The sequence below is a fragment of the Poecilia reticulata genome, chromosome 21, assembly GCF_904066995.2.
Source record: "Poecilia reticulata chromosome 21, P_reticulata-male-v2, whole genome shotgun sequence".
Lineage (NCBI taxonomy): Eukaryota > Metazoa > Chordata > Actinopteri > Cyprinodontiformes > Poeciliidae > Poecilia > Poecilia reticulata.
In genome coordinates this window covers 15,427,754-15,441,582 of record NC_088850.1, presented here as the reverse complement: position 1 = coordinate 15,441,582, position 13,829 = coordinate 15,427,754, and the positions used below count along the sequence as shown (strand labels likewise).

Below are 13,829 nucleotides of genomic sequence, written 5' to 3'. Positions count from 1 at the left end.
TTTCCAAGGTGCTTGGCAATGGCGATTTCCACAAATACGAGGAGCGGCGCCACTGCCAAACACAATAAAGGACACACAAGCACAGCTCATAAAGGTGAAAATCAGCATGCAAAATGAAAAAGCGCACACCTAAAAGCATCTTGCATTTCCCACTTAGGCCCCATTTACTTCACAACACAACACAGGAGGCAACAGCATCGACACACCACAATGAGTGGCACTAGATCTATGAGGATAAATGGCAGGAAATGTGGCAGAGACATGAATAAGTGTGACTGGGCGGTAAAATAAAGGCGGCTTCTTGAGGAATTTGACATAAACACCGACAATAATGGTGATGAAAGTCTTACAGCACGGTCCTAACCGTCTTCAAAAGGTGTTTGTTTTCTCAATATGCTTTCACAGAGCGGAGAGGAGTGTGAGAATGTACATGGGGCTCAAAGTTTCACACAAGCAGGAAAAGGAAACCGGCGATGTGAGAAGCAGCGGGGAAAGAAGTGGGTGTTTTCTACGGCTGGCGGGAAGGTTCAAAAACCCCTGGAGGAGCTCTGCAATTGGCTTTACCTCAGAGCAACAAATAACCTGTGGCCGGGGATCCACTTCCACCAGCGAGGCTTCTCCGTTCATTTTAGGCTGCTCCGGCTCCTCGGTGGGGCCGGCCTCGGCGCTCTCCTCGGGCAGCATGAGGCCCTCCGGCGCCTCTTCGGGGGTCACCATCGGATCGTCTGTGCTGTCCTCTGTCTCCCGTCCGCTTTCTTTCTCCTCCTGATCGTCTTTCTTCTCCTCAACCTGCATCTCCTCCTTCTTAGCTTCTTCTTCTTCTTGATTCGTTTCTTCTGCAGGCTGGCTGACCTCCACTGGAAGAGATGGGACAACCGGAGAAGACGCTTGCTGCTGCTCCTCTTCCTCCTCCTTCATCTGCTCTTCTTCTTCCTTCTCCTCTGGTATTTGTGATTGAGAGATGGATGCAGGAACATTTGGATGGTACTCTGCTTCCTCCTCGCTCTCGCTGTCAGAGGACGCCTTCTCTGGCTTCGTGGGGCTTACTTCCTCCACCTCTGCCACCGCCGCTTCCTCTTCGACCTTCACTTTCTGGTCCTGAGGTTCGTGCTCGGCGGGCGGGGCGGCAGGAGGGCCGGCCGTAACCGTGACGACCCCTGGTTTGGGGGCTCTGGAAACTTCTTGGATGACAACAGTTTCCTCGATTTCAACTTCGGTGGTCTACACACACGCACACACGTACACAGAGTGCACAGACACACACGATGAGGTGCACACGTATACAACAAACGCAAAAAAAAAAAAAAAAAAAAAAAACACAAAATATGATCATTGAACATAAATAAAAAATGGGTTAACAGAAAAAGTATATATACACAGTAGAAACATGAGGAAAATAAGATGAGGTATAAATGAAGAAGATCCTGCAGGGTTTCTACACGGTTTTTGTGGAAAATGTTCAGACTTTTCCATAATCAACTTTCCAGCATTCTCTTTCTTTTACATTTAATTTAAAAAAAAGACAGGAAAGCAAGATACATGGAAAGACAGATAGGAAGGAAGCAAGGAAACTTAGAAAGAATTAAAAGGAAAAAAAGACAAAGGAGGGGAGGAAGGGAACAAAAAAAAGAAAGGAAGGAAAATGAAAAAGAAGGAAGGAAGGAAAAAAGAAAAGAAGGAATTAAGCAAGGAAAAAAGAAAGGAGCAGAGAAAGGAAGGAAAAAGTAGGCTGAAAGGAAAGAACGAAGGAAGGGTGGGGAAAGGAAAGAAGGAAAAGAAAAACTAAGAAAGGAAAAGGAAAAAGGAGAAAGGGAAGGAAGGAAACAAAAGGAAAAAGTAAATAAGGAATCAAAAAATAAGGAGGAAAGGACAACTTTTGACAATGGGATAAGGAAAAAAAAATCCTGGAAACAAAAATATTTCCCTAAAGCCTAAAATTTTCATTCCATACTTTTCCAGACTGTGTAGGAACCCTCTACAGTGGATCAAGTTGGAAACGACCGAAGTGGCAATGGGAACATGAAAGCTCATTTGAGAACAAACCGAGGCATGAAGGAAGCGAAAGTCATGAATGGAAAGTCAAGAGGGGTTACAAAGAAAGTTAGTACCACCTTTGCAGGTTCTTTGGTTTCAGAGCTCGTGTTATCAGCTGAAGCTGCTTCGGTTTGCAGCACACTGACCTGCGTGACAGAGAAGTTAGGATGACAACATCAGTCACATATCGGCGGGAAAGTCACTGTTAGCAATTAGCAACACCGGAACGCTTGTTATCACAGCGTGGGGATGGGACCGGCTTTTGTCATCTGCTCTTTCACTTCTTATCTCGTCCTCTCTTTGTCTGTGGGACGGCTGTTCTGCACAGACACTAAATCCACACGCGCACAGCTGGAACTCAGTGAGCAACAACAGGATCAAAAGAGGAATAGAAATGAAGTTCGCTCACAAAAAAAAAAAAAAAACTAAGATGGTACTGAAGAGTCTTTTTTTTCATGCATGGCAATGCGTTTCTTTTGCCATTTAAAGAAGCTCCAGCAAACAGGCACACAATAAATACATTATAAGGTTCTTTTTGTCCCACCCCCCCTTTATTTCTGCCTCTGTGAAAACAGTTGCTTCACATCGTACTGTCTTTAACATCAGAGAACGTCTGGGAAGCAGATTTGGCACATTGTAGAAAATTTGCATTCCTTTACCGCCAGAAATGACAAACCCTTGCACTGCACAGCTGTTAGTCGATTTAGATCAAATTAATCCTGAAAATAGTGCATCAACAAGCCACTGAAGATTAAATGCTCCCAGACGCAAATTAATTCATGCAACATCAGCAGCAGGTTTTATATACACATCTGCCAAGCAGCTTTAATCAACTAAAGCATTAGAAGGTGTCAGTTCACTTTCAATCTGGTCAACTGAGAGGAGGTATTTGGTCCAGAGTACAAAAAAAAAAAAAAAAAAAACTAAACTCAGCTCCTCATACTGGTTGTTTTATCCAAAAAAATAAGTTATTTCCACCCTTTTTAATGACATTTACAGTAAAGAAGAGACTGTTTTAGGTGCTGCAGTATAGAAGAAAGGAGTTGAAACACAACTCGATAAATAAACAATAAATAAACTCAAAAATCGTATCATATGATAGCCTCTTCCACCAAGACTTGAAAGTAGACTGGGATAAAGTAATATTTTACTCCACATACTAAGTCAGACTGTTAGAACAGATGAATCTTTCTCACCCTTAAGCTCTTTGAATTAAGAAAAAGGCATCATCCCTGTCCATTTGGGACCATTCAAAGTAAACTGACACCTTAATGTTTAGTACCAGCAGAAGCACCTCGGTGGCAGAGAGTGCAGAAACGGGATGAGACAAAGATGAACCGCAGACAGCAGTGGGAGCGGCAGCAGCTGAATATGTGGTCACAGCAGCCTCTAGTGGCGGTTCTGGCACACTGCAGGGAGGCGGGGCGCCCGCCGAGTGAAATTCAGCAGCAGTGCGTCTGCTGAGAAGCACCGAAGCTATTTCGTCTTCGAGGCTCTACGGCAAGAGACGCACACAAAACAGCAGTGGTAGAGTGTTAATGGAGAGCTGAAGAGAAATACTATAGCTTTTAATCACTTATAAGAATCAGAGTTTTAGGAGAAAGCAGGATAAAATCCACATGCTGTCAAAAAACGAAACAGAGCGTTAGTCGAGATAACGTGTAAAAAAAAAAAAAAAAGGTAGATGAGTTAGGAAAATTAAGTGTCAGGAACAGTCGCTCAATTAAGCGAGAAGCTCTTCCACAAAAATCAAAAGCAAATAATGTTCAACCATTAAACACAATGGAGGACCAACCTGTACATAAAAATACAGTTAGTTTGAGTTCAACCAACACAACAACCCAGCGATCATCAGCGGATATAACGGCTTGTCGAGAGAGAGAGAGAGAGAGAGAGACACCCGGACGGACGTACCACTTGTTGCTGCTGGACGCGTATCGTAGCAGGAGAGGAGGTGAGACGTTTCTCCCACTGGTTGGGCTGGGGAGGAGAGGGAGGTGGCGCCTCCATAAAGGAGCGCTTGAGCTGGCTAATGCTAGCCTGGTGTTTCAGAACCTCGTCTTGGGTCTTATCGAGGTCCTGATGGGGACGGACAGGATGCGGGGAATGAAGGATTTGGAGGAAAACAGGGGGGGTGAGTAAGTGGGAAAAGGATGAGTAGAAGGAGTGAGGAGAATGGGAGGAAATCAAAGAAGGATCGAAGTGGGGAGTTTTCAAAAGAAGGAGATTAGGAGAAATAAAAGAAAGAAAGAAGAAAATGGAGCTTCAATGGTGGAATAGTGAGATGATGAGGCAGAAATGTAACAGGAAAGAGCAAGAGAGCAGGTAGTTGAGGAGGGAGGGGAAAGATAAAAGGAGAAGGAATAAGGCGGGAAAACATTGTTTACAGAAATAATCTGTCAATCCAAAGAGCAACAGGATGGAGGGCAGGCTTCACTGAAGCTTTTTCTGTGGTTAAAAAAAATAAAATAACTGGAAATCCAGACTTCAGTGAAACGGGGCCTCCCAACTTGTCTTTTTTCTCCATTAATGAGGTCATAAACAGCATGGCTGAATGTACAACATGGAGCTGTTAGTAATTCACTTTACTTAGTTTGTCCATATATATACAGGTAAATATGTAAATAAATATTTATACATTTCTTCTCATTTCACTTTTTGTCAATCTGAAATGTTTCAGATCAAACAACATTTTATGAGTAAAGCTGAAAAGTAGTTTTTACATTTAGTTTTGTTAATAAATAAAAATGAACTAAACCAACCTGGCCTTTAAACATATTTTTTTTAAAGGCGAAAAAAAAAAAGGCCATCTGTGGGTTTTCAGTCAGTAAATTAGTTTGGCTTATTTCTCCAGACTTAATTCCAAACAAGAGATCCCCCATTTGAACCATTTAACTCTAAAACTATCAAAATAGTCTGTGGACTTCTCAGCCCAATGACAGTCGATCACCATCAGCTCCAATTTGTACAAACAGATGTTGTCGTTTTAGTTTGTTATCCAACCACGCACGTCACCGCAGTGGCAGCCAATCACGAGAAATCAGGAAGGAAGTTCCTTGTGCAGAGGCAGAGGTTAGTGAGGTTAGACGCAGCTGCCTGGCAATAATCAAACTCTTTGACCAATCAAGGACTGAGAACAAAAACAAGGTAAAAACACAGCCACAAAACAGCACTGAACATGCACAGAGCATGCATTATAGTGGCGTCAATACGCCACACATCCTATTCACAAAGCAGCCATTGTGAACGCTCGGCCTGGGAAATTGTTTCTAGATGAGCAAGTCTCTTATGTGCTTTTGTGTCAAAGCACACGAAACAAATAGTTTGCATTTCACACATTCAGATCCAACTCCCCCTTTACTGGCCAGAATGCTGGTACACTTTACCATGGGTATGGTAATCGATGTACAACATAAGGGCGTAGTTGATCATAATAGCTGCTGGGCAAATCAGGACATTGAGCAATGAAAGATCTTCAAAACAAAGTTTTTCAATGAGACGGGATTTGCTGAAAATCTGCCAAAAGCTGAAGTAGAGAGTAAAACGTCCACACGCCGGCATGCACACAGAGCCTGAGAGTGCGAGAGGGCAGCAGTCTTGTGCAGTAGTCCAGTAAAGGTCAGCCTGTAGCTCTGATGGCGTTAGAGAAAAAGTAGGAACACGGAGATCTGGTTTTCAGCCATCAGTCGACGCCAGTACCAACCTCCAACATTAAATTACTGTGTCTCACATAAATATTGTCCCCATGCACTCTCAATGGACTCTGGAAGGCAGACATACAGCACAAAAACGCAGAAAATTAATAAAAAAAATAAAATAAACTCAAATGTGTAGAGGAAATAACAGAAACTAATTTGACTTAAAAATAATAACTGTAAATATCCCAAACTGAAAAATGTTGTTTTTTTTTTAAAGTTGATCATGGGTGCAGAAACAAGAAGACATTTTGGTATTTCTGATGATCTGAGTGCTGTACCCATGCCGCCGAAGCGTTTCGGAAAACCACGACACCAACAGACATGCACAGAAACCAACAAACCCCAGCGTGTTTTCAGCAATCCCAAAATGATGTAATGAACCACACACACACACACGCGAAGCAAAACCCAAACACAACCTGCGAAACTGAAAGCCACAGCAAGAAATTAAAAAGAATGGTTGAAAATGCCCATTCTCCATCGGTTTTTACAGCTCAACCTCTGACTGGATTTTTATCATCAGATTTTATCTGATCTCTTTAGGGCAACATCAACCACCAAGCCAACCCGCGTGAGCGGAGAAAACCACTGGCACGATCACATCACCAATAACAGCGTTATGAACCTGAGAGGGGGCAGGCTCAGCACATCCAGGTGACTGTTGCTGGGGTAAAAGTCAAGGAGAAAGGACAGGTTAGGATTACGGCCTCTGTAGGTCTTGTACCATAACACCAGGTTTTGAATTAGCGTGTTTAATAAACAGGTCCTACAGACCTGGGAGGGGATGGCTTCCACATCGGCGGGGCTCAAGTCCACCTCCTCAGCCTTCAGTGTGGCAGACATGGGAGGTGGAAGTCAAAATGAAGGGGAAATGAGTTTAAAAAAAACAAAACAAAAAAAAAAAGAAAACGGTGACATGGATGATGAGAAACGCCTGCTCCCCTTGTGTTAGGAGACACTTCTGGTCACGTGAAGCTATATGTAAGAAGTTTAGGATGATTAGTACGCAGAGGCGGCAACAACTTGCTTTTAAAAAAAAGACTTAGTTTTCTGCAAGTGTGGATTAAGCTTATTTATTTTGTCTTGATTTTTATGTACAACATCAAAAACAATTAAAAACTATTTCATTCACCAGGAATAAGTCTTTTTTTTTCTCTAGATGAAGTAGAGGGTCTTCATAAAAAAAACTTAATATGTTTTGAGTTTTAAAGTTTCTATAGGGGGGCCACCAAATGAGTTACACACATGCATGGTCCGGTTAGCGGGAATTAAGGTAAATCACGGCTTCGGAACAGCTAAATCTGTCACTAAACCATTTCTTCTCCTTTTAGCGTGATGCCAGATGTTTTCTTTGTCTGTATGAAGAAAGAAAACTCTTCTCAGCCTGTTAATGTGCACTGCCTGTTGGTTATTGTGGGAAATATCAGGAAACGTCAGGTCTTTGAGATACATGTGTCGTTTTGATGTGCACGGATCGACTGACCATCTAAGAGATTTTAATGGTTTATATGAGCGCACAATATAAAGTAACATTATAATAGTTTTTGCTTTTTTCATGCGGTGGTATTCTCGCACCGGCCCATGCGTATATGTAAACAAATGGATGCCCGTTTATTTAATATCCAAGAGCTAATAAATGGTGAGTGAGAACATTGTAAAATAACGCAAATTTTTAAATGCTACACTTTATCTATTTTGTTAAGTTACTGTACAGTGTGTTCAACACATGTCTGTTTACTTTAGTCAAAAACAGCATCTAAAAGCCTTACATATATCTACTTACACTATATAATTATTCTTCATTTAGATACTTTTTTAAAATAGTTTTATTTCCTTAAATAATGTCACAAACTTCATTCTTTACTATGGAAATATTAGAGTGAGGTGCAGGGAAGCTAAGGGGAGGAGGATTTATCAGGAGGTGCTGTTGGCAGGGAAAAACAAAAGGAGGAAACATTTAGGTTTATATGATGTTTACATTCTCACAAAGGCTGAAAAAAAAAGAATTAAAATGGAAAGTAGGGTAGGATGAGAAATCTGAATGTGCGAATTTATGCCGCAGGATCACACATCTCCTGGGTCCAGCCCGTGCCTCCGTGGTGCCTGGCGTGAGGGTGTGTGTGTGTCGGTGTGAGGGCGGAGGCGTCCTGGTCTGCACCGGAGCTTGAATTACGCTCGCTTGCCTCGTGGCTGACAAACACGGGCAAAAGAGTCTTTCTTCGACTGGAGACGGCCATCTCCAAGTAGGACAGGGTCAGGCCTAGGGGTGTGGCTAAAATCAGGGCTAAAACGACCGACTGGCTCGCTGTCAGCATCACGACGAGCAGGAAAAGTGCTAAGAGGCATGGGAGGAACAGAGGGGAGGGGTTTAGAAGGTAGCGATGGACAGATGCAGTGAAACTAGAAGAGCGGAAGGTGGTAAGAGGAAGAGGGGGACGGGAAGAAAAGGAGGAAAGCAAAGAGAAGGAGACAATCTGAGGGCAGGGGATGGAGGATACTTTGGGAAACTGTTGCTGCTTTGCGTATAAAGGCAGAGTAGTGACGAACTTCTTGAGTTTTAGTGGGAGATGTGTCAAAAATGCCAGAAAACGAGCCCACAGAAATGCTAAGCAGCTCACAATTTGACGTAATTTAAATCCAGGTAGGTTGAAAGGTGAATATTTAGTGCCAAAAATATTAAAATAAATATTCAGCTTCTCTCCTAGCCCGGTAAATATCTTCCTGGGCAGACACCTGCTTTCATCCTTGCTTAAAACCGAGAGGAAACACAAGACGAAAGAAGCTAATTTAACCACACCCTTCAGAGAGAACCACTGTCGCAAATTTGCCCAACCAGCTGTTGCTCTGGTGACCCCCTCCTCGTATTTCACAAGCTCCGAGCTGCATGTCTGGGAGGCAGAGACCGGCTGGGAGGATGGAGAGGTCTGAATGAGGTGTCCAAGATCAGCCAGCTGCTGATCGGTGAAAAGCGAAAGGGTGTTTGAGGGGAGGCTCCACAACGAGCGTGCGGCTTCCGCGTCCTCGGCTCGGTCGTCGTCCTCGGAGATGTCGGAAAGGGCGCGGTCGAGCTCGGAGATGGAGTCGAGCGAAGGGGGAATGGAGGAGAGTGAGGATGATGAGGAAAAAGAAAGAGGGAACATAAAGATTGACTAATCGGTGGGAAGTGAAGGTGAGGGAAAATGTACATGGGAAATAAAGCAAATAATATAAAGGAGGGAGAAAAATGCATACACACGACAAAAAAGTAAAAAAAAAAAAATTTATTAAAAAAAAGCGAGGCATGAAAAAAACAAAACAATTGAAACGACAAACCAAAATAAGCGACAGGCATGTCATGACAAGAAAATATAAAAATCATGCCAGTGGGATATTGGAAAAGCAAAATTAAAGGGAGTGTTTGTGACGGGGAAAAAAAGAGAAAGGGAAAGAAACATAACATTAGTCAGTGAACGACACGACACGACAGCTTCAAAGTGAACATAGCGGGGCAGAGCAAAGTGCAGAAAGTAGAGGGCGCAGGAGTTCGCAGAAACTGCCAACAGGGGGCGTCACCAGCAAGAGACGGGAGGCGAGTGAGGATCAGGAGGGAAAGGGTGGCAGTGAGGGAAAAGGTGGTGGGACAGGAGGCATGCACTGCCAACAGGATCCACTCCTGTGAGGTGGCTTTAGGAGGGCGCAGTGCCCCCTTGTGGACATGTGAGTGCATGGCAGTCCAGGTAAACGTCACAGCATTTAGTGACTTTATCAATCAATTAACAGACATGCATCTGCCTCCAGATGTCGTATTGACACCATGTGTAAATGGAAATGTGTAGGCTTATCTCACACTAACAAGTTTAGAAAAATAAAGCCTTTAATCTGAGTACATTTATTAAGAGGAAATAAATAGCATGTCTAAAGATTTTCTTTTTTCACAAAGGTACACCTATAACTCCTAAAAATAAATATAACCAAAACATTTATTTTCTTTAATAATTTAAATTCAATATTGATTGTTAAAAAAAATATTTTAGATTTATATATTTTTTCCCCTACTGTAATTTCGATTTTGGGATTCATAAGTTGATCAGAACTTATGAATGGCCTCCTTTTTTCCAGAGCTTGCTTAAGCTCATCTCGCTTAGCCACTCTTCAAAATGGGAAAAATAGGAAAATGTGTAGATCAAGTAAGGCCGATATTTCCAAAAGAAAATAGCTGCAAACCTACAGTTGCTCATATTTACAGTCAATGGTCAAATAGAGCCTTTTCTGTCCTACCATCACAAATGTAAACACATGCTGCTCGTTAAATCTGATGAGGCCTTAGCTGAAACAGTGTGCTTTAGACAGATGATTCTGAGGTTTCTTTGACAACAACCACTTCATGATTTTTTTGTGTGAAACAAAAAAGAAACACTATCGGTGTTGATAAGTGCGTCTGTAAATTTCTCATGATATATTTAAAGCTTGATGGAATCCAATAGTTGTTTGGCCCAAGATGACGTGAAGTCTTGCATTGAAACTGACATGCTGAAAACAAATACATTAGAGTTGAACTCTTGTTCGTTAGAGGTCTAAAGGATTTTCAGGAAACACCAGAAACAAGCAAAGAAAGTCAGACATTTTCCCTTACCCCTCCCTGGAGGCAGTGAAAAATGTTCCAAACGACAATATTCTGGCCCTCAATTTGGTTCTGTTCAAGTTCTCCCTTTGGCAATTTATGCTTTTTGAGGTAGTGGTCTGAAAGTCAATTTAAAGAAGTTGATAAAAACTGCAAAATAATGCTTTTTTTGGTGCTCAACAAAGAAAGTGTCACCTTGTTACTGATTTCTGTTATTTGAGCAATAACACAGCTACCGTTGCACCCCCAGAAATAAGAAAAACGTCAGTATTAAAGTTGTCTGAAAACACTGGCAGATCTTTTCTGCTTTAATATTTCCCTTTTGATGGGTTTTTGGTGAATACACACCTTGGAGTCAGAGTGAAGCTCTAGACGGTGATCCCGTCCGTTCTCCGCCGTCTCACTTCCAGCCTCAGTTATGCTGATCACCGGTGCTGAAGAGGCAAAAAAGACACACAACGAAAATCTGTTGGTTATCCGACGGTTTAATTTGCAGTTCGAAAGGAGCAAGAACACTGAGCTGTAGTAAAGCAATCTGTCCAGCAGGGGTCGCTGTAAGGTAGGTGCACAATGCAACCGACAGGAAACGGAGGCAAGCGGCTGCAAAAAGTGGAATCTGTAAACCAAATGTGGGGAAACCGCAGGATAAACGGTGCGTTCTGTTTTTAAAGACAATAAAATTATTGTGATCCTACGAAGATGAAAACAGCTAAGGCAAGATAAGGCAAGGTAACTTCGCACTTGCTGACAGCCCTAGAGGCCGGAGTCGCGTTGTCACGTTACTTTACATGCTGAGAATTTTGTTCTTTTCAATAAACAGAGCATTCTTTATTTTCTTCTTTCCCTTTCCCTCGCTCTGTCTCTCCGTGTGACAGGAAACAGATGCTCCAGCTATTTCCTGTATCTGCTCCGACATAGAGCATTTCAGATACATTTTGAAAAAAAGATATTCAGACGCAAACTTATGAAATTCTAACTGTGCTTCACATTCCTCTTTTGATGCGTATTTCCTTCAGTTGAGACGCTCTTTAAAAACATGTGAGGAACTCATTTCCTCACATGCAGATACCGCGTGCATTACCTCCGTCCAGGCTGCGGCTGATGCGTTTCGAGGAGGTGCGTTCGAAGCTGGGTGCGGGTCGGTCTATGAGGGAACTGGCCAGCCGGGTCTGGGCCTGCGTTCGCCCGCTGTAGCGAAACTTGGATCCCAGCGTCAGAAAGCGGGCCTTGGTAGGAGGCTCCGGCGCGTTTAACCTGGAGACGGAAGGAGAAAAGGAGCACGAACAAAAGCGTGTTCAGCGGTCTCTTTTGAAAAAGCATTTTGTAGTTACTTTTACAGGTGTGTGTGTGATTGAGGGAAATATCTCCTTGTTGTCAGAATGGATACTGAAGGTCATGGAGAACACACTCAAAAGTGTGCACTTGGATTTTCTGTCTATGTTGTGCTTATGTATGAGTGTATTTTATACATAAAGCGCCATCCTATAGGACAAACGAACATGCAGGTTCGCCTTGAGTCAAATAAAGTTCTTAAAACTCTACGTTGTTAATTCCATTGCGTCTCACTGTGAACGTATATTTGTCTTTTTACCTGAAGAAGCTGTGGTTTTCTACGCAGACCTTCCACAGCCTTTTAGCAGATCGGTGATTCTGGAGCTTGAATCCCACAGTGCTCTCAAACTGCTCCGTCTGTCAAAGGAACAAAAAGGCAGGAACACGTTTTCTTTTGTTTTGCAATTTATTTTTTTTATTTACTTCAGTCATTTTAACCTTTCCATATAGAGCAATAAAGCACACACAATGTAGAAAATAAAATAATAATAATAATAATAAGCAAAGAAAAAAAAACCAAGACAAAACTAGTACAGAGTAAAACCTAAATTCCTGACAATCAATTTCAAGAAAGTGTAAATCAAAGAAAGTGTAGGTTATTATCAAAATCAAAGCAAATCTTTCCTGCATATTTTTCAAAAACATCTAAGGACTGCAGTTGAGTCTGTAGACAAACTCATAAAAGAAAATGATAAATCATAAACAATCATAAACAAGCCTTACTGTATTTGTTTAGCAAATTATTTCTATACTTTGTTTTTATCTAAAGAGTAAAAAACAAAACTAACTCCTCACAAGAATTATTCCACGCCTAAAGCCGTCTAACTGAAGAACCGTTTTTAATATTTGTCCTGTAATTTTTTTAAACAAACTCTCCTCCGTTACGTCACACGTACCAATCTATACGTGCTCTCATATGTCAGAAGTTAAACAAAATTCATCCCACCAACCTTAAAGTACTTTACATTCATCCATCTATCAGTGTGTGTGTTTGTTACAAACCTCTCCTGGTCTGATCTTGATGTAAAAGTTGTTCCTCTTGTACGATATCTTGAGTATTTTGGGCCAAGCAAACCGATTTATCCGAAGCCTGTCTTTGTACACCAAGAGTCCGTTGGCGCACACACCCAGCATGATGTCCACTGCTTCTGAATCCTGTCCCAGTCAGATAGAAAAGTAGAAAATAGAAAATGACTCGATGAGGAGATTATGTATTCTTCTGATATAAATGCCTGCAGTACAAACAAACCAGATCATGACGTTCATCGACTGCTTTTTAAAGTAGTCTGTTTAGGGTCAGCAGAAATTATTACACACACACACACCGTCAGAACACAGTTAGCCTCCAGACTAACCCACTAGCAGAGCTTTTAAATTCAAGGCCGTTTGGCCGGAGTAAAGGTGAATTGATTACGGCAATGAATTAACAGAGAACCATCAGTTGCACAGACGGAGAGCGCAATATGCTGATAATGGACAGTTTTACTGGGGCTCAGCCACATTTCACACATCAAATGGACGTGCTGTGTTAAAAGCCAGCCATCGATCTTTGTTCTTGTGCTGTAAGGACTAATAGGCTTTGGTTGTTTGGTCGATTTCTTACACAGAACTATTACCGACCTCAACAACATGGACAATTGTCCGAGTCATCAATGAGAATAAGTCATGAAGGCGCCTGGTTTTCTATGTCTGGGAGGCGATTTAGTAAAGTTTTGGTGGATGTCAGTCGTCATAAAGTCATTTTGAATCATCAAATTCTAGCAAACGGTAACATTGGGTCAGGGAATGCGGCTCCATCCTACTCAGTCTAGCCAAAACAAAACAGTCTCACTCCAACACTTGCTCTGGCATCTCATTAAAAGGACTTTAATCCACAGGGCTGCTACAATGGGGAATGTTTTTGAACCATAGCCTTGTTTAACCTTGATGTGGGTCACCAGCATATGCCTAGTCCAAACTTAAAGATGAATAAATGGAGCCAACAAACTGAACAGATGAACCAGGAATTCAATAATGCCAAATTTTGTTCTAACTCATTAGTGCAAATTTTGCCATTTATCACGCAAAACCACACTAGTGTTTAGCTGAATATCAGTGCTGTGCTGCTGATGACCCTCTATGTAGCACATAATGCAATCTGCGTGTTGCGCCAGTAAATGAAAGTT

General features: G+C 42.1%; 1 protein-coding gene across 20 annotated transcripts in view; it reads right to left on the bottom strand.

Annotated features, from left to right (window-relative positions):
• The window catches only part of epb41l2 (erythrocyte membrane protein band 4.1 like 2), a 50,881-nt gene that overhangs the window by 8,205 nt on the left and 28,847 nt on the right, over positions 1 to 13,829 (bottom strand). For 5 of the 20 annotated variants that reach the window (XM_081602547.1, XM_081602555.1, XM_081602550.1 and 2 more), the window contains exons 11-20: positions 12,667 to 12,819; positions 11,924 to 12,021; positions 11,414 to 11,586; positions 10,681 to 10,766; positions 6,507 to 6,557; positions 6,358 to 6,396; positions 3,949 to 4,113; positions 3,329 to 3,529; positions 2,112 to 2,180; positions 565 to 1,221 (exon numbers count right to left, since the gene is read on the bottom strand). In XM_081602547.1, the coding sequence (XP_081458673.1) occupies positions 565 to 1,221; positions 2,112 to 2,180; positions 3,329 to 3,529; positions 3,949 to 4,113; positions 6,358 to 6,396; positions 6,507 to 6,557; positions 10,681 to 10,766; positions 11,414 to 11,586; positions 11,924 to 12,021; positions 12,667 to 12,819 (1,692 nt within the window). Of the gene's footprint in view, positions 1 to 564; positions 1,222 to 2,111; positions 2,181 to 3,328; positions 3,530 to 3,948; positions 4,114 to 5,737; positions 5,798 to 6,357; positions 6,397 to 6,506; positions 6,558 to 6,789; positions 8,882 to 10,680; positions 10,767 to 11,413; positions 11,587 to 11,923; positions 12,022 to 12,666; positions 12,820 to 13,829 lie in introns of those variants that run through there. The other 15 variants (XM_081602551.1, XM_081602552.1, XM_081602553.1 and 12 more) reach the window with 13 other exon arrangements.